This window comes from Genypterus blacodes, unplaced genomic scaffold (genome assembly GCF_046128005.1).
Source record: "Genypterus blacodes isolate CSIRO-AG114 ecotype Tasmania unplaced genomic scaffold, CSIRO-AGI_Gbla_v1 ptg000105l_1, whole genome shotgun sequence".
Lineage (NCBI taxonomy): Eukaryota > Metazoa > Chordata > Actinopteri > Ophidiiformes > Ophidiidae > Genypterus > Genypterus blacodes.
The window spans coordinates 2495001-2513551 of NW_027466909.1; the positions used below are offsets into that span (position 1 = coordinate 2495001).

The following is an 18551-nucleotide window of genomic DNA, read 5'->3' on the forward strand; positions in this document are numbered from 1 at the left end:
ACTTGTAATAAACCTTATGACTGATAAGCAAATAGAGAACAGTGTGTGTGTGTCTGTGTCTCAGTTATATTGTGTGCCGTCAACTGACTCTCCAGCATTGTGTGTGTGTGTGTGAGAGTGTGTCTACGCTGCATGGTCAGAGGGGCCAGTGCAGGCTGAGCTTAGCCACCATGGGGGGACATTGCCAGGAGGGGCACATAAGGGCTGGGTGACTAAAATGGAGAAAAATCCAATAATTGTATCCGTCCAGAGGGAGTCGGAGCTTTTAGGGAGGGGAAAAGACCTGTTATTACTCTTTCTTTTTTCTTTCCCTCCTTTATTCCCCCGCCCTCTAATTCCGGGGCGAGGGGGTAACCTAAGAAAGGGAGGGGACGAGGAGCAGAGACGCGGGCGGGGGGGCGTCAGGCTGAGCTTGCTGTTAAAGTATGTCTTTGTAATTAGCTGAGTATTAGCTGAGGGGACAATGCAGGAGCACTGGGCAGGGAAGCACCCTTTAACGCTCTACTCATTTCCTGAACTTAATCCCCACCGCTTACCGGTAATAGTGCACATGTGAACACACACACACACGCACACACACACACACACACACACACACACAGGCACACACAGGCACACACAGGCACACACACAGGCACACAATCAACTCCACAATGCAAGAGGACACCCTGAGCAAAGTTACACCCAGCAGCTCACCTTCAGGCCCTATTGTGCTCAAAGTCAGAGCTGGGGCCTGTTTTTCACACACACTCACACACTCACACACACACAGTCACACACGTTGGTGCCCGTGTTTACTCCTGCGCCTACACATTAGCGTCAACGCGACCAGAAGCACAGTGGAGGATGTTTACTTCTCCGGTGCCCCCCCCCAACACTGCTTCATCCCTCATAGGCAAGCCTCGTCTTCCTCATCTGCCCCCGTCTCCTCCGGCGAGTGGATGGAGGAGTCGAAGCTACGCAGGGGGAAAAACAATTACTTTCAATTAAGTCAACCGGCAACTCTTTCAGAAGTGCCCTGGAGCCACGCAAGTCTTACTTACACTGCTGCCAACCCCCACCCCATGTCGTAAACTGACACACACACACACAACACACACACAACACACACACAACACACACACAACACACACACAAGCACACACCATAAGAGGCAAATTCACTTTCTATATCTTATCTTCATGTATTAAAGTGAAGATGTGACAACGACTACAAACATCAGCAGCAGCAAACAATCAGCCACAAACAAAAGTAACAAATATTGCGTAATGTCATTAAATGATACTGCTGTGATTCCCTCTCTGTCTTTGTCTCCATATTTAATTGCCTCAGTGTTTGTCGGTGTTTTGTTATGAAGTACTTTCCTTGAGCATAGACTCATCGTGCTTTAGATCAGACGCTGCTTGTGTCGCCCCCTGGTGGTCCGCCGGATGATTCTGGGGACAATCAAAACAAACTACGGCTCTGTTTATTAAGATCTATGTTAAATGAATGACCTCAGTGTAATATCCTCGCCTCCTTTTTTATCATGATGGTACTTGGAGAAGTTTGGTTGGTTTGCTCTGTGGCTCAAACTGTGAGGCGCGGGCTGAGACGTGAACAACTGAGAAGGATCGCACTGAAGGTAAAGAGACGCACGATGATAATACTACAAGCTTAGATAAGTGAATAAATGGACACACTAAAACACATACTCTAATGAAGCTCTGGTAGAGTTTTCACTCACACACACTGATTTTTTTCCACCGTTAAGCCAAAATCATGAGGGACACCTGAGCTCAGCCCTCAGCACACCAGTTGAGAACCACTTCTATAGAGAACATGCTATAAACAGCACAGAGGGGGACCACAAACCTTGTCATTGACACAACAGTCTGAGTGTGAGTGTGTGTGAGCGTGTGTGTGTGTGTCTGCTGCCAGTTCCCAGTTTACCGCCATTGTCTAACAAGGTCTAATTAGCACTATGGCACAATGAATTAGCATAATTATGCAAACAGGGCTCCGCTAAAGGCTTGGCACAAGGGAAGGCTACAGGGGGCACCTATTAAAACACACACACACACACACACACACACACACACACACACACCCGCGTGTATGGTGTGTGTGCGTGTGCGCTGTGCGTGCAGATACACACAAGACATGCACACATGAACTTGCAAAGAACACAATGAGTGTGACAAATTCAACATGTATGCATGTCTGTGCCAGTTTGGATCCAGCAAACACACACACACACACTTGTCCTATACTGCCACAGGAAGTGACAGCAACACAAGATTGTCATTGGTGAATCACCATGATTACCATTTCACAGGGTGTGTATGACTTAAGCACAGACACTGAAAAGGTTACCTATGCCCACAAAAACACACCACACACACACACAGAAATGACCGTGTCCCCCCCCTTCCATCTCCATCCATGCCCCCCCCCCCCCAGCACACACTCAGACATTCTGGGCTTATAGTATTTACCAGCGGGAGTGATGGGAGAAGACTGTGGGAGATAATAGGGACGACTGAGAGTGAAAAGCTTATAGCCATTCACACAATGACAACTGCAGCAAAGAAGACTCTATTAGGCTTCATTATGCTGCCACACACACACACACACACACACACACACACACACACACACACACACACACACACACACACACACACACACACACACACACACACACACACACACACACACACACACACACAGAAACGCGCACACAGACAAAGCATTGTTCTGAACGTATCTGAGCTCAAATCGCATCTAGGGTTACCAGCAACCATATGACTCCAACAACCAGCTGATCACAGGAATAATTAATTGTGTGTGTCTGTGTGTGTGTGTGTGTGTGTGTGTGTGACATGAACACAAAAAGTAACCCTGTAACCCTACAAGCCCTCTTACCAAAAGCCCTGCAGTGTCAACAAGCCCTACCTAAACCCTCTCCAACACTTAGAGCGCGCACACACACACACATTCTTAGTCCTTGCACCCTTGGGGTTGGGTGACTGAAGAGGCCTGATCCCTAAAAGCAGGAAACGAGCACCCCTCAAACCCCCCCCCCCCCCCACAGCTTCCCTCTTAAAATTAACATGCACCCAGAACTGAGAGGGGTCGAAAGGTCAGAGTTCAAACTGTTCAATGTGATCGACGACACCGGTCTGAAACACCTTCATGACAACATGTTACATCATGCTCAACCTCACAGGTCGGCAGGATTAAGTTAGAATAGATAAATAACGTGTGTATGGAAACAGGAAGTGGAGTGCAGGCTCTCTCTCTCAGCAAGATGTCATCACAAACTCTCCATTCCCTCACTAACAGCTTGATGGAGACTCTCTGGCTGCTCTTTCTCCACGCAAAACCGTTGACTCCGGTTTGTCGTCCCCTTAAGAAACAACATATTGTTCACACGTACATGAGCAGGACAAACACTACACAATGGCTGGAGGGGGGGCAGCGGGGGGTGTGGGGGGGGTCACAGGGAGTTTTAAGCTGAGTCCACACATTTGAGAAGGCGGCGGTGGCGGCGGCTCTAATCCGGCGAGGCGTTTTAGCCGGCTATTCACCAGGACAAGGACCCCTTTGGATTTGGGCTTGTCCACACCTCAGGGGTGAAGGATTACTGAGATAGAGGAAAAGGTGGAGTGGATGTGATGCTGGGCGTCGCGTCTGAGTGTGTGTGTGTGTGTGTGTGTGTGTGTGTGTGTGTGTGTGTGTGTGTGTGTGTGTGTGTGTGTGTGTGTGTGTGTGTGTGTGTGTGGCTGCGTAGGCGTCTCGTACAGGTGCGTGGTTGTATATACAGTATAAGATTACACATACAAGCAAGTGTGTGTGTGTGTGTGTGTGCGTGTAGTTTCTCTTTGCACCCCCCCACACACCCCCACACCCCCTCCTCCCCCAAACACACACCCCAGGGCTCTGACAGGGTCACCCCTGGGCCTTTCAGAGCCTCCTCTCAACCAATCCTAATTGATCTCACGCATTGCTAGTCCTAAACATGGGATGGAGACCAGGAGGGAGATGGCTCGCTCATTGTCTGAGGAATGGGGTCCCCTTGTTATTGGTTGTTCACTCCTCACACACAAGCATACGCGCACACACACACAGACACACAGACACACACACAACCTCTGGCATGCCCACCCACCCTCTCCCTCCCCCTTTTCTCTCCTCCCCTCCTCCTCTTCACTCTCGTCTCTGGCTGTGCTAATCCACTGGACAAGTCAGGAACTCAGTTACCCATCTGGCCGAGCACGACTCCAGCTGGGCAAGAAAGAGGGACGGGGACGGGGACGGGGAGGGTGTGTGTGTGTGTGTGTGTGTGTGTGTGTGATAGGGAGGAAGAGAAAAATGCAGAGAGGGAGGGTGTGGAAAGCTAGATGGAGGGGTATAAGCAGTCTGGAGATGTGTGGAGCGATGGAGAAGTGAGACACAAACGTATTAATGAGGCGGAGAGAGAAGAGACGGAGTCTAACTGAAGTATTGATCAGTCATCTCCTCCTTTGGTAGACAACCAGATGATCCATTCTAGCAGGTTGGGGTGTTCAGTTGCGACACACGCACACACACACACGAGTCGATGTCGGTGCACGGTGGAATAGCCCCTAGCCGTGGCCCTGACCTCTGACCCCCCCGATCCATGTGGAGCCATCTGGATGTCTGACGCCGAAACAGAAAGTCTTTGACGTAAACCAACTACACGCCTGTGAGGAGGGTTTTGCAAACAGAGAGGTTTTTAATGATCTGAAAGGGGGCGCACATATTTATAGCTTTGACCCAAGATAGAGAGTGAACTAGGAGTGAACTAGGAGTGAACAAGGAGTGACCTCTGAAGTTTACTGGGAGTAAACTTGTGCTGAGTGTAGAAGCTCAAACATGAAGGTGAAATCAAGGCTCGGGGCTTTCACACTCCATATCATAGAGGAAGTGCAAATCTGTGTTTGTGTCACGTTCTTCCCTTCCTCCCAAACCGCTCATCACTGTCTGCTGAAGCAATAGGAAGGCTGCTGCCCGCTCGCCTCTTAAAGGACATTTGAAGGTAGCAGGAAGGAAGGAATGAGTCCATGATAAACTGGAGATGGAATCAAAGCACCTACATCAAACCATCAATCAAACACTAACAGCACACAGCATGAGGCTAAACTAAAACTCTAGTGTGTGAGCGTGTGTGTGTGTGTGTGTGTGTGTGTGTGTGTGTGTGTGTGTGTCATGATGAGGTAAAACCCCAGGGGGCAGTGAATTTAAAACAAACTCTGACACAAGCAAGCACGACAATTTTATAAGGGGGAAGGCGAAACAAAGTGAGATGAGATGTACTTACAGACATTTCCAGTGTTGTCGAAACTGGTGAGCACTTCATCCACTCTGAGTGGGCCCAGGTTATCCCTGAGAGGGACAAAACAAAAGTCAGCATCAATCAATCACCTATTAATGATCAATAATGATACTACATGTTGCTGGTACATTTTGTAAACAGACAATCAGGCCACTTTAAGAACTGCTGAGTCCAGTGTTGGTCAGTGTAGCATGAGAGCACTGGTTGGTGTGTGTGTGTGTGTGTGTGTGTGTGTGTGTGTGTGTGTGTGTGTGTGTGTGTGTGTGTGTGTGTGTGTGTGTACCTGAGTAAGGCACTGTACTCGGGGCAGCACACACTTCTGTACTCCACCCACTGGTCATCTGAGGTATCACCTGGTTCTTGAGTCAGAAGTCTCTTCCTGCTGAAAAGGTCAAAGGTGGCAAACCTGCGGACAGATGCCGGCTTGACCTCTGAACTGTCCACCTGTTTCTGACGTAGCACCTGACAGGGGTAAGAGGAAGAGAAAGAGAATGTCATGAATGTCATGAATGTCATGAATGTCACATCCATGATCAGGTGAATCTCCCAACAGCGTGTAAGATCTGCTCAGGCTGTGACTTGTTGCTTTCTCAGACTGACACACACACCTTTTGTGTAACATGAGACACAGGCCTTCAGATTATAACACCAGCTGTTATACAAATGATACTGAGATGGAGACAAATAGAGAAAATGTGTCTTAGATTCATGAACACAATGAAAACATTAGGAACCAAATTCATCTGAACACCAATGAGGACAATGATGGACACGTATGCAAATACAACGTTTATAAGACGTGTGTGACATTCAGTCATCGCACAATACGTGACTTGGTGAAATGTAACTGTAATCTACTGACAAATAATCCTGATCCCTCGGTTTGGAGGCTCATGTTACCTGTCGCAGGATGTTCCATCTCGCTCGGGCCACGTCGGTACCGGAGGTCGTGATCCCGGAGGTCTTGGATCCATCTGCCCGGCTGTCTTCAGTCCTGTCCCCCGGCGCAGGAGAGGAGAAGGCTTTGCTCTTTTCTACAGCCTCGGTCGAGTCCCTTTCCATTGTTATTTGCCAAATTGTGGGTGGAAATCAATACTAACGTGTAAACAATGTCCTCTAGCTGCACGGCGGTCACAGTGTAATGCCTCCTTTAGCAGTAGCGACGTTGTAACGCAGTAATATGGCTTTTTTTAAACTACACCGACGCAGATTGTTCCACAGAGGAGGACTTGAGATCACCTGTTACCTCCACAATAGACGCACGCTACTTCCGTACACTCTTGTCGGTCTAGACATCGCAATACATCGACGATGTCATCGTCTCAGATCTCCGGATACAAACTCACAGGCATGCAGTTCTGAAGTTGATTAGCTTGGTCTGACAGCGGTCTCTGCGTCACTCACAGCGGGGTTTGTTTCGGAAATCCTTCATTTTCACCACCAAGTACCGATTAAAGATTCATTTAAACAACAGGAATTGTATTTCAGAGTATGGAATTGAATGTTTACGCGTCGTAGTAACTGTATGGATTACTGGTTACTGTTACCAGGGAAGCAAAGGGAGTTCATGACTTTATAGCATCCCGGTAAATAGTCGCTAACTGTTGTTAAACTTTCATCATGGCGATTGTCTCCTCTCTGCTCTGTTCGTGTTCTCGGTTCGTGTCACCGTCTCGCTTACGGCTCCGGGAGCTCGCTGTCTGCAGGCGGATAAGATGGCTCTCCTCTCCCGCCCCACGCTGTTACTCTCCGGTAAGGGTGTCAACAGGAACGCTGCTGCCTGTCGGTGTCGGTTTACGGGGCTAATTGCTCACGGATCACGTTTAGCTATGAATACTTTAACATGGTGTCCAGTGCCAGAGGGACTAATGTGGAGGTGTCGGGACCTGCAGAGGATATAGAGGTGACAGCGACGAGTGTCGGGTCCAACAGAGCAAACCTGTGTTAAGACTTATGAGTACTTAAAGAAACATCCCATAATATAATGGAATCCAGGACGACGACAACAACAACATTTAAGCCTCGTGGTGTTCACTATATACACGTATACATACCGTATTGTGAACCGTGCTGATTAGTGATTATTAAACAGCAAGTAGAAGTTCGATGTTATTTATTGATCAGATGTGTTTCCCCTGCAGGCTACTTCAGAGTCTCAGTTGGACCGTCTCAGTTCTGGACTCGAGCGGTACAAGGACCTGCAGAAGTGTTTTAAAAAGAGACTGAGGGCGACGTACAGCAGGATCTCCAACATAGCAGAACAGTCATCGGTAAGTCTTTGCTTCTGCTTTGAGTTTAGACGGTTTGATTTGCAGATTTTCACTGGAACAGTTTTCTGTACCATGTTATTAAGCTCATATGATACAAAAGTATGTAAAATTCACTCCAGTGTCTCTCCTCCCAGGTGTGTGGACATCATCACGTGTATTTCGTTGAGGCTGATGGTATTTACAGAGTTAACAGAGGACAGGGTGAGTATGAAAATGACTAAATTGAGCTTCTTTGTTGTGTTGTGTTGAAATTGTACTCGCATGTTTTCCTGTCTGCAGCAGTCTGATGTCTCCAAATCTTCAGGAACATTCCAAGATTTAGATGTAGCCCAACTGGACTCTTTGGTGTGTTAACGTTGCCAGTTTAGTGAACCGCTGTGTTTCATCTCTGGCTGTTTAGACAATCCAGAACCAGAGCAGGTCTTAGATCTGGGACGTGTTTCTGCAGAGGAGGAGGAAGAGAAGAAGAAGATGACTGGCTACAACAATGAAGGGACAATTCAGAAGTTGCACTGGGCGGTCCAGAGAGTGCGTCTGTCCCCAGGGGAGAAGTATCTTGCCGCCACGATTAAGACTAAAGACAGAGAAGAGCCAAGGTGAATGAACACAGAATAAATAAACAAATTTGACAAATTCTAACACAATCAAGCATTGAAAAGAGAAAAATAAAATAAAACTTCAAGATTTAGCTGCTGGCATGGAAAAAGAGGAAAGTGTGTTTAAGTGTGTATATGTTACTTCAGGTGTGTGATTGTGAGGCTTGGAGACGGACGGTCCCCTCCTCTCATGTTGGACGACGTCTTCAGCTTTGGTAGGAACAAAGGGAACGTTTCCGTCACAGTAGATGCAACACAACAATGACAGAAACAGAAGGAGGTTGTGTGTTTTGTGTGCGTTTGTGCAGAATGGGCCTCAGACCAGGTTCTGTTCTACACCACACTGGAGGGGCTGAGGTGCAGCAGAGTGTTCCGTCTGGATCTGACGTCCGGTGGAGCCCGGATCTCCTCAGTGATGGAGGAGACGCGGCCTGAGTAAGTGTGTGTGTGTGTGTGTGTGTGTGTGTGTGTGTGTGTGTGTGTGTGTGTGTGTGTGTGTGTGACATGCCTAAACTGTCCAGTCACATCTCTAACTCTGGCGTCGTCCCTCAGTGTGTTTGTGGAGGTTTCTCAGTCCAGAGACCGACGCGTTCTGACAATCAACTGCAACAGCCGCAGCAGCTCAGAGGTTTTGCTCGTTGATACGGCCACTCCCACTTTAGAACCCGTCCTGGTTCAGCCGCGCCTGCAGAACCTTCTGTACCACGTGGAGCACTGGAGAGGCCGCTTGATTATCCTGACCAACACAGCACCTGGACAGGAATATCAGGTCATTAGTCTCTTGATCGGACATTAATCTCCATGTAACCGTGGTAACTCACACAATAACAGGCACATTAAAGTGTTTTTCCCAGTATGCAGCTTTGTTCTGATCCGTTTCTCCAGGTGGTGCAGGCTCCTCTGTCTGAGCCGTCCCTGGCCTCCTGGGTTCCTTTGTTTACCCCTGGACTTGGCACTGCAGTCAAAGACATGGAGGTGGTGGGGGATCACTGTGTGGTGATTGCCAGAGTACCAGCCGGGGAACTGGTCCTGATTGTGGTGCCGCTCGCCCGTCCCAAGGAAGCGTACACCGTCCAGGTCAGTGGGACGGAAAAAAAAAGCTGGTGATCTTGTTGTTTTTGTGATTTCCTGCTCTTGATTTGTTCCCTCTTAGTGCCACTCGCTACCTTTTTATTCTTGTTTTCATTCTCTTCCCAAGCTCCCCTCCTGGGCCTGCGCCATTGAAACAAAGAGACCAGGCCTGGCAGATGAAAACAACATGTTCCAGTTCCTGATCTCATCTCCAGTCCACCCCCCTGTGCCCTGCCACTTACACCCCCAGGATGGACTCCTTTTATCAGGCACAGGAGACGGCGCCTCCCCAGAGAAGCAGGGCAATTATTTTACCACACGCTTGGAAGCCTGCAGTCAAGTGAGGACACTTGACACACACACACACACACACTGAAATGGTATCAGCAGGGGTAGACAGCATTGAGGATTTGGACACTTGTCATCCTCTAACAGCTAGTCACAGACGACCTCCATACACACTCTGTCAAACATGTCTTTATACAGCTAACATAGAGACGTGAGTGATGAAGCGTAGTAACGTCTCTTTCCTCCCCCCTTCCTCCTCCTCCTCTGCAGGACCACACCGCCGTGCCGGTTACCGTGCTCCACGCCGCACCTGTGGAGCATTTGAAGGCAGCGCCGCTACTGGTTCACGTCTACGGAGCTTATGGCAGAGACCTCAGCATGGAGTTCAGCCCGGAGAAGAGGCTGCTGCTGGAGTACGGCTGGGCTCTGGCCTACTGCCACGTCAGGTGACACACATTTCCTCTCCACACACCTGAGACTTTAACCGGCCTGGAGCTCCAACATCTGTCTTCACTCTTCTTCTTCTTCTGCCCTCCCAGAGGTGGAGGGGAGGGGGGTCTCTCCTGGCACAGACAGGCTCGTGTGGAGGGGAAGCAGAGAGGAGTGGAGGACCTCCTCGCCTGCCTCGCTCTCCTCTTCTCCTCGGGCGTCTCCTCTCCCTCGCTCGCCGCTCTGACATCCTGCAGTGCGGGGGCCGTGGCAGTGGGAGCGCTGTGCAACACCCAGCCACACCTGATGCAGGCCGTCACACTGCAGGTACACGAGACATGGCGAGGAGGAAGATTGTCGTGTGTGTGTGTGTGTGTGTGTGTTTTTCCTCCAGCACTCTTCAACACAGCAAATACCTGCAAATATATGAGGTTACACACAGATTGAAGGACTGTCTCACTGTTGATCACACACACACACAAAAACACAACCTGAGCCTCCCTATGCCTGTGTCCAGTCTCCTTTCCTAGATGTGTTGGGGACGATGGAGGACCCCGCTCTGCCTCTCACCGTGGAGGAGAGAGAGGAATGGGGCGACCTGGCAGCAAACCCACAGCACAGACTCTCCATCGCCTCTTACTGTCCCCTTCACAACATTACACCTCAGGTACGGAGAGCGAGGCCAGATTCCGCCTGCATTAAACTCCCCCGGTGTTAAAGAGGCGTTTCAGGCTGCACTGAAGCCTCCGCCGCCACGTTTCATCCGGGGGGTCGCGTTTAAACAGCTCTTCTTTTTTGTTTAGAGCGCTTACTCGACATCTGTCCAACGCAGGATCAAAAGCTCTGTTTGTTTGGTCCCGTGTCCCGCTGAGAGGCACAGAGAGCCTTTGAGATTTTGATTTAGTTGACAGCGAGTGCCGCTGGAAAAAAATTAATAATTAGCAGTAAGTGCTGTAATATAAACGAGGTGAAGTGTCCTCTGTGTCTTTGACAGCGTTACCCGTCCATGCTGCTGACGGCCTACAGAGGAGACGCCCGGGTCCCTCTGGCAGGAGTCCTCAAGTACTGGGAGCGACTGAAGGAAGCCGCTCACACACACAGCACCAGTCACCCAGCAGCAGGCAAGCCACACATTCATTCCCTGTATCCATCATGTAGCTGCAGACCTAAAACAGAGAATTACAGTCCAGCCCGGAGGATATAAAGGCATCAATCATCTTTTCTATGACCTGGAAAGATAATAGCTTCTTAATTTGGGCAATTTTTCTTAACTGAATGAAATGAAATGTAGATGTCAACAGCATCTAAAGTTCAAGACCAAAGTGTAGGATGGGTCACCTTGTAATGGAGTGTGTGTGTGCGTGTGTGTGTGTGTGTCTCTCTCTCTCTCTCTCTCTCTCTCTCTCTCTCAGCTAATTGCTCCGTATTCCCCCCGACACTGTTTTGTAGCCAGGCTCTCTCTCTCCCTCTCACTTCTAATCTCCCTTCACACACTCCTGCTCCTCCTCTTGACACCCCTCTCTCATGCACCGCCTGTTTCAAACACACACATTACCTCGCTCACTTTTCTACTGTTGTCCACACAAGCATACAGTAGGAAGCTTAAGTGTGTGTGTGTGTGTGTGCGTGCGTGCGTGCGTGCGTGCGTGCGTGCGTGCGTGCGTGCGTGCGTGCGTGCGTGCGTGCGTGTGTGTGTCTCTCCCTAATCTCTCCGTCAGTGTGATAAAGTGCTGATGGCCCAGGCGGGTGCGGGCGTACGGGCCGGCCCATTAGCATGGTAAAGAGATAGTGTATCACAGAAACTAGAGATTAGACACCACAGACTGGGAGCTGTCAAGGTCAAGACCGCAGTTGTGAAACAGGCCAAACCATGGAGACTGAGGGAGGGGGGAGGGGGGGGGGGGAGGGGGATAATATGGAGAGAGAGGCTGTATCAGATGGGAACACAGAGGGGCAAAGAGTAAGATAAGGAAAATGTCGGAGGAAGTTTGAAAGATCAGAGCTCTTCTTCTCCTCTTCTTCACCTCTTTCTTCTCATTTTTCTCTCAGAATGTGAACCAAAGCGTCATCTAGTTCTGAATGTCCAACCCGGAGCAGATCACCTCGGCCCGGACGACCTGGAGCAGACGCTGGACGAGGTGACCGACCCTCCTGTAGCTTTGCTAAAGCATTCTTAATACAGAAGAAAACATCAAGCAACACGTTTTCTCCAGTTAGAATGTGAGTTTGGAGTCAAATCTGTGGCTGTGTGTTTTCTCTCACATCAGGTTGCCCTCCAGCTAGCCTTCCTCTACACCGAGCTGGGCCTGGACCCTCCTCTGGCTCCACACAGGAGGAGGAGGAGGAGATCAGCCAGCAATTAAGATCCAAACACAACCAAAGATCGACCAATGAGAGCCACGACGACAAAACCTAAAGTGAACAGTAACTGCAATGGTTCTTTTTTATTACTTCCCCAAACAAACAGGCTGTCAATTTCAGATGAATCCCGATTTGATAGCTACTAAGCTGTAATGAAGTCACATCCTTTCATACAGTTCTAGCATGTATAAAGGATGTCAAAGGCCTCTAAGTAGCAGGCCTTCTCAGAGACGTAGCACTGCCCGGGGTGGTTGGGATTAAAGCGAGTGTGTGTGGAGTACTCCAACACCAGACCCTCTCCCGACGCCGTCGGGATGTGAGACTTTTTGAACACCTTCCCGTCGCTCTCCCGGTCGGTGCTCATCAGCACTTTCAGCCGCTCCGGCAGCTCCGCCACGGAGGAGAGATCCGTGGCGGCCGATCTCCCGCCGAAGTTGAGCACAACGAGGAAAGCTCGGCCCAGCCCGTCTAGCTCTCTGAGGTAGGAGAAGACGTCGGCGTCTGCGTGGACGTCACAGAACCAGCCGCGGTTGAGCGAGAGCGCCGACTTGCGCAGGCCGCTTAGGAAACGGTACTGAGCCAGGTGGGAGCCTTCATCTGCCTTCTGGGCCTAGAGGAAGAAGAGCAACAAAGGGATGAGCCTTTGTTTTGTTTCCCCACATCAGACTATAGAGCTGAAGGCCTCCACTGTGTACTGCAGAGCGCCGCCCCCTGGCAAGACTGTATTACTGCAAGGGAATTCACTGAAAGGATTAGTTTGTTTGTCGTTTGCTTTGTTTTGTGTCCATTAAGGCGAAATCTGTTAGGTTACTGATAAAATATGACCAAAAGCAATAAAAGTGATCCTTCATTGACTTTGGGTCTTAAACACACAGCTCTGGTTCCTCTGCTGTACCTCCACGTTGATGCTGGTGTATCCAGGGTGCACAGGCAGCCAGGTGCGGTTGGTTTGTTCGCTGAAGCCTGCGTTCATCTCAGCGCTCCACTGCATCGGCGAGCGCTCAGGATCCCGACTGGCACTCTGGGGTAACAGGAGACAGTTAAATGGCACTTAAAGGAGATGTGTATTCAGTGTGGGTATGTGTGTGTGTTTGTTGTACTGACTGCATTGTATTTGCCAGCAGGGTCCTGTATCTGACTCTCTGTGATGTTGATGTTCTCCATGCCAATCTCCTCTCCATAGTAGGTGTTTGGCGTGCCAGGGAGGGTCAGCAGCAGCATGTTGATGACGCGTGTGTACTTGTAACTAGCAGTGGAGGCGATCCGAGGCTGGTCATGGTTCCCTACCTGATAATGACGGGAGACGAAGAAGAGAGGTTGATGAAGAAAATAAGAGCACCCTGATTTGCTGTGTTGGTTGTTAGTCCCTCTGACTCACCAGCCAGTTGGGCCACTGTCCCTTGGGCATGTTGTCCATCCAGCGGTGGACCAGATATTGAACCCACGAGCCGCTGATGTTCTGAGGCAGGTCCAGCAGGTAAAAGTTAAAGGGGAAGTCGCTCTCTTTAACCAGCGGGGTGCCATAATACATCATGGTCTTGTCCACCTCCTGGCGGTCGTATGACTCTGTCACCATAAACCTACGGGTGCAGAAAGAGCTCAGATTCATACAGGATGACTGATTACACAAAGTTAGACTCACTTCCTTGCATTTTTTATACCACACTTGTATCCAAGAGACTAAAGTCCACTTACCCACTTTTAGTCTCTGCACTAAAGTGTTACTGCTGGTTTTACTTAAATGGTTTTTGGGGAAATTACACCCAGACCAGGTCAGTGAAAGGTAAACTAGAGCCAAACCTAATGTATGACATGTCATGTGGCTTTTAGATGCTTTTCCACATGGTCCATTCTATAGACTACACTTCTGGACTACTGGACCCAGCTATGATGTAAGTTAGCTCCTATTCGTTCATATAAACGTATCAGTCATGCAGGCATAGCTCCCTCACCTGTATCGCCCAGGCTCGCGGCTGTAAACGTCCATCTCCGCCCTCCACTCCCTCAGCAGGTCGTGTAACCCCAGCTGACTGGTGGTGTAGTCATGGTGGAGGTCCCAGTATGACATCACAGACTCCTGGGTTGGGAAGAACATAAGATGATAGCTAGAATAAGGATCTCCTAGTTAGAACACACATTTACTGACCCCGCCCAATAAAGCATGAAGCTGTCGAACAGTGATAATGTTCATGAATCATGTTAAGAGTTATGAATACAAACACACGTGGCTCCTTTTTGCAGTTGTTTGGTTCACCTAATTTGTAAACATATGCACCCAAAATCACTATCAAACTGAATTTGTCTGGAAGCTTGTATTCAGTCTCAGTATTGCGTTGAGTTTCTGCAGTGTTACTAAATCCCAGTGATTTGCTAATCCACTGAAATGTGCTGTTATTCATCTTTGTACTGTGAGAAATAACTTCAGTGTTCATGGAGCCAAAGAGGTTTCTCTCTGAGCTTCTAAAGCATCACCACTCTTTGAAAAGCAGAAACTGTGTTTTCTCTACAAAAGGCACAAGATGCGGCGGAATATTTTAACCTCAGATAAATATGCAGCATGAACTCTGGATGTTTGTTCTAACGGCTACACTGAAAGCCGGCGCTCCCGCCCACAGCACCGCTTTTATGTCCCTGACAATTAACATCTGGACTATGGCACCTCATATTCTGCACTGCAAGTCAATAAAATACCAACACAATGTCATTTTTAACTGAATATCATAGCAGACGTGTAGATTATTAACTTTAAAGAGCTCTGATCATTTGAGCTCTGAAAAAGTGCAACTATTTACATTCTAACATTCCCCGTGATGAGAACAACAGCAGACATCGGTGACTGTGATCACAAACCAGGTCCAGGTATTGATGAACTAGAAGGGGCCCGGTTAGATGCTATGAGGCTCTAAGAGGCTGAACTCACAGGAGGCTTGTCTGGGTCCACCTGTGGCTCATCCCTCAGGTGAGCAGCCTCCAGGAGGTGCTGCACTTCGTCCATGCGGAACCCATCCACTCCCTTCCCTAACCAGAAACGCATGACATCCTGAAAAGTGAAGAGCAAACACAATGAGAAAAAAACAGGGCTGACAACAAGATAAATGTTCATAGAGTGAGGCAGTACTGCAGCTCCATTGTCTGTTATCTGTAGAATCTGTGAGCCCCTGTTGAACTTTGGGCTGCTGTGTCAAGCAAAAGTTAAAGACACACTAGTTAGCTAATCTGTAATGTCTTGGCCATCACACATTATTGTAACAGATAGCGAGGAGGAGGATGAATTGAATGACAACATTATAAAATGACATCAGATGTTATAACAGCACATCATGCTGTTATGATAGAGTCAAAAGCAGAGATGATGGCCTGTTCTTCTTCTTCTTCTTAAAGAGTGTGTGGTCATGGAATCTTACCATCATCTCGTTGTGGACTTGTGGGTTTCTGAAGTTGAGATCTGGTTGCTCCTTGAGGAACTGGTGCAGGTAGCACTGTCCTCTGACTGCATCATATGTCCATGACGACTCCCCAAACACACTCACCTGACAGAGAAGAGGAGACAAAACAGTATAATCATCACACAGAGCTTTCTTTACGTTAATTTGCCTTCAAATTGGTCCGAGCCAGAATGCCCCACAGTTTGATTCCAGAATGAGAATCTAACAACATTGCTGGTTGCTGGGTTGATGGCTCCATGTTGTACCATATGTCCCATTTAGTCTTTTCACTGGTCCCGCCCATCCCACCTTGCTGGGACAGAAGCCCCTGGCAACTTTCCTGCCAATGTTCCCCAATCTCTGTGTGAAAGAAGCCATAGTGTGTACAGTTCACAGGCAGAGGTTCAGTGAAAATACAGCCAAAGGAATAAACCGAAACCAACAGCCAAGCAAACAACCGCATGGACCAACCCAGTTGTTGGGCCTCGTTGCAGACGCGTTGCAGTCGGCCCACATGTAGTAGTCTTTGTAGCGCTCATCTCCAGTCTGGCTCAGGTTGAACCAGGAGTGGCGATCACTGGTGTGATTGGGAATAAAATCAATGATCAGCTTCAATCCTGCAACAGGGAGAGAAGTCAGAGTCAGAGACGCCTGTGAACGTTTCAGCCAGGTAGGTGCCTGGAGACGCAACAGTGTGTGTATGTGTGTGTACCCAGTAACTTCAAGGACAGTCACTCCAAACACTCACTCATGCATTTCAGTCCATCATTCCTCCCACCACCCATCACTAAATCTCTGCACACACAGAGGTGCACTGATGGCCACACACACACACACACACACACCTCTACTGTGCATTTCAGCCAGGAGCTCATCAAAGTCCTCCATAGTTCCAAAGAGCGGGTCAATGGCTCGGAAGTCTTCCACATCATAGCCTAAGTCCTTCATGGGAGACTTGAAGAAGGGACTGATCCAAACTGACTTGATGTTCAGGTACTGGAAATAATCCAGCTTCTCATGGACACCTGCCAGGAAAACATATATGAGCTCTGCCCTCTGCCTCTCCAGCTCTGTGCACAGAGCTGGGAGTTATTATGTGTTCAGCTCAGAGGAGGGCCAAGATCTAAAAATTAACAAATCAATACATGGATTCAACTATTTCTCCAAACTAAGTAAAGGAACTGTACTCATTTCCTAACTGTTCGGTGAGCTGAGGTGTTCATAAAGGCACCAGCTGAGTTTGGCAGGAACATTTAACACTCATTTACAAATCAAATAGAAATGTATTCTTGACTATATTAAGAAATGTTGAAGTTTGCGATCAGATGTGGGAGTTTAACAAAAAGAAAAGTCTGAAAATGAATTTAAAAATTGATCAAACAGCTTTACAACATTTCCTCCAGTCCTGGTTCCTCTCTCTACCTTTGAGGTCTCCCACTCCATCGCCGTCAGAGTCCCTGAAGGAGCGCAGGTAGACGTGGTATACCGGGGACACCTGCCACCAGCTGAGGCACCGCGGGGACAGCGCGATCACCGTCACCGTCAGCGCCACCAGGGCCAGAGTGCAGGCCAGCGTCAGCCAGAACAGAACCTCCCGGGGGACTCGGTACCGGGCCCGCCTCGAGTATAACAGCAATACTTCCTTGGGCATCCCGGCGTACGGTTTGATCTGCGTGTAGTCGGCCGCGTCAGGGATGCACGTCACCGCCGTGGAGTCCCGCTTCTCCGCCGCCGGGTCGGTGGTCGCAGCCCGGTCTTCTTTCTCCTCGTAACCCACATTTCTGATGCAGCCCGTCAGCTCGATCTTACCGTCATTGAGGCCGAGTTTAAGACTCATGATGCGAACAAAGTGAGTCCGGTGTGACAGAGAGCCAACATGAACTGATCTACCTGCCCTGGGAGGATCACAGTATACACACACACACACACACCCTGCCCCTCCTCTCTCCCCTCTGACAGACGGTGCCACTGGTGGAATGTGGGAGACTGATAGGAACGCTTATCTAAAGGTCGAAGCGTCTTGTTGCCGTTGGCTGGGAAACAGTGGATTTGCACCGTTACTCTGTAACAAGTGGATGTGAGATGTTATTGTTAGTAACATGTAGATGTAATTTTTTGTAGTAATATTGTTGTTAATGTTGTGAAAGCTATTGGCACCATAACAAAGAATGTGTGTGCTATGAATAACCTTCTTGAATGACCCCCACTACAGTTGCGATCCCGGATTGTAAAGACCTTTGAGTGAGAGAAAGGAAGGGGGAGTAAAAAAAAAAAAAAAAAAAAAAAAAATCACTTCCGGACTTGCGCAGACCCCGATCGAGTTTTCCTGCGCAGGTCCGGAAGTGACGTATTTTTCGAAAATGACGTCACTTCCGGACCTGCGCAGACCCCGATTGAGTTTTTCTGCGCAGGTCCGGAAGTGACGTATTTTTCGAAAATGACGTCACTTCCGGACCTGCGCAGACCCCGATCGAGTTTTCCTGCGCAGGTCCGGAAGTGACGTGTTTTTCGAAAATGACGTCACTTCCGGACCTGCGCAGACCCCGATTGAGTTTTTCTGCGCAGGTCCGGAAGTGACGTCATTTCCGGAAAAATACGTCACTTCCGGACCTGCGCAGACCCCGACTGAGTTTTTCTGCGCATGTCCGGAAGTGACGTATTTTTTCCGAAAATGACGTCACTTCCGGACCTGCGCAGACCCCGACTGAGTTTTTCTGCGCAGGTCCGGAAGTGACGTAATTTCCGGGAAAATACGTCACTTCCGGACCTG

The 18551-nt window shown here is 49.0% G+C and overlaps 3 protein-coding genes across 4 annotated transcripts in view; 1 reads left to right on the top strand and 2 right to left on the bottom strand.

The window, feature by feature from the left end:
- Nucleotides 1-6626, bottom strand: part of camkmt (calmodulin-lysine N-methyltransferase) — a 65449-nt gene extending 58823 nt beyond the window's left edge. The window contains exons 1-3 of the mRNA XM_076160326.1: nucleotides 6242-6626; nucleotides 5625-5803; nucleotides 5327-5391 (exon numbers count right to left, since the gene is read on the bottom strand). Of these exons, the coding sequence (XP_076016441.1) occupies nucleotides 5327-5391; nucleotides 5625-5803; nucleotides 6242-6403 (406 nt within the window). The 5' untranslated portion in view covers nucleotides 6404-6626. The remainder of the gene's footprint in view (nucleotides 1-5326; nucleotides 5392-5624; nucleotides 5804-6241) is intronic.
- A 74-nt stretch (nucleotides 6627-6700) lies between these two features.
- On the top strand, nucleotides 6701-12466 carry prepl (prolyl endopeptidase like). Of its 2 annotated transcripts, XM_076160323.1 has the most exons (15): nucleotides 6701-7093; nucleotides 7483-7611; nucleotides 7746-7812; nucleotides 8012-8207; nucleotides 8355-8422; nucleotides 8516-8642; nucleotides 8760-8976; nucleotides 9093-9284; nucleotides 9406-9618; nucleotides 9837-10012; nucleotides 10106-10322; nucleotides 10513-10662; nucleotides 10990-11116; nucleotides 12045-12133; nucleotides 12263-12466. In XM_076160323.1, exons 1-15 carry the CDS (start codon nucleotides 6962-6964, stop codon nucleotides 12356-12358), a joined length of 2196 nt encoding a protein of 731 aa, XP_076016438.1. In that variant the 5' UTR covers nucleotides 6701-6961; the 3' UTR covers nucleotides 12359-12466. The 2 variants fall into 2 exon arrangements, with proteins under 2 accessions (XP_076016438.1, XP_076016439.1); XM_076160324.1 differs by lacking the exons at nucleotides 6701-7093; nucleotides 7483-7611; nucleotides 7746-7812 and adding an exon at nucleotides 7819-7956 and having other exon boundaries at nucleotides 8060-8207.
- Nucleotides 12467-12534: 68 nt separating this feature from the next.
- Nucleotides 12535-17822, bottom strand: slc3a1 (solute carrier family 3 member 1). Its single transcript, XM_076160325.1, has 10 exons — nucleotides 17204-17822; nucleotides 16627-16806; nucleotides 16253-16398; nucleotides 15761-15886; nucleotides 15277-15396; nucleotides 14309-14433; nucleotides 13735-13936; nucleotides 13461-13643; nucleotides 13252-13377; nucleotides 12535-12966 (listed from the first exon to the last, which is right to left on the bottom strand). The coding sequence occupies exons 1-10, from the start codon at nucleotides 17616-17618 to the stop codon at nucleotides 12535-12537; spliced, it is 2055 nt and encodes a 684-aa protein (XP_076016440.1). The 5' UTR covers nucleotides 17619-17822.
- Between the last annotated feature and the right edge of the window lie 729 nt (nucleotides 17823-18551).

Coding starts and splice junctions, on each gene's coding strand:
- prepl (XM_076160323.1), top strand. CDS start 6,962: ATGGCGATTGTCTCCTCTCTGCTCTGTTCGTGTTCTCGGTTCGTGTCA. Junction 8,423..8,515: donor GGACGACGTCTTCAGCTTTG/GTAGGAACAAAG, acceptor GCGTTTGTGCAG/AATGGGCCTCAGACCAGGTT. Junction 9,619..9,836: donor GCTTGGAAGCCTGCAGTCAA/GTGAGGACACTT, acceptor CCTCCTCTGCAG/GACCACACCGCCGTGCCGGT.
- slc3a1 (XM_076160325.1), bottom strand. CDS start 17,618: ATGAGTCTTAAACTCGGCCTCAATGACGGTAAGATCGAGCTGACGGGC. Junction 16,399..16,626: donor GGCTGAAATGCACAGTAGAG/GTGTGTGTGTGT, acceptor TCCCTGTTGCAG/GATTGAAGCTGATCATTGAT. Junction 15,397..15,760: donor AAGTCCACAACGAGATGATG/GTAAGATTCCAT, acceptor TTCACTTTTCAG/GATGTCATGCGTTTCTGGTT.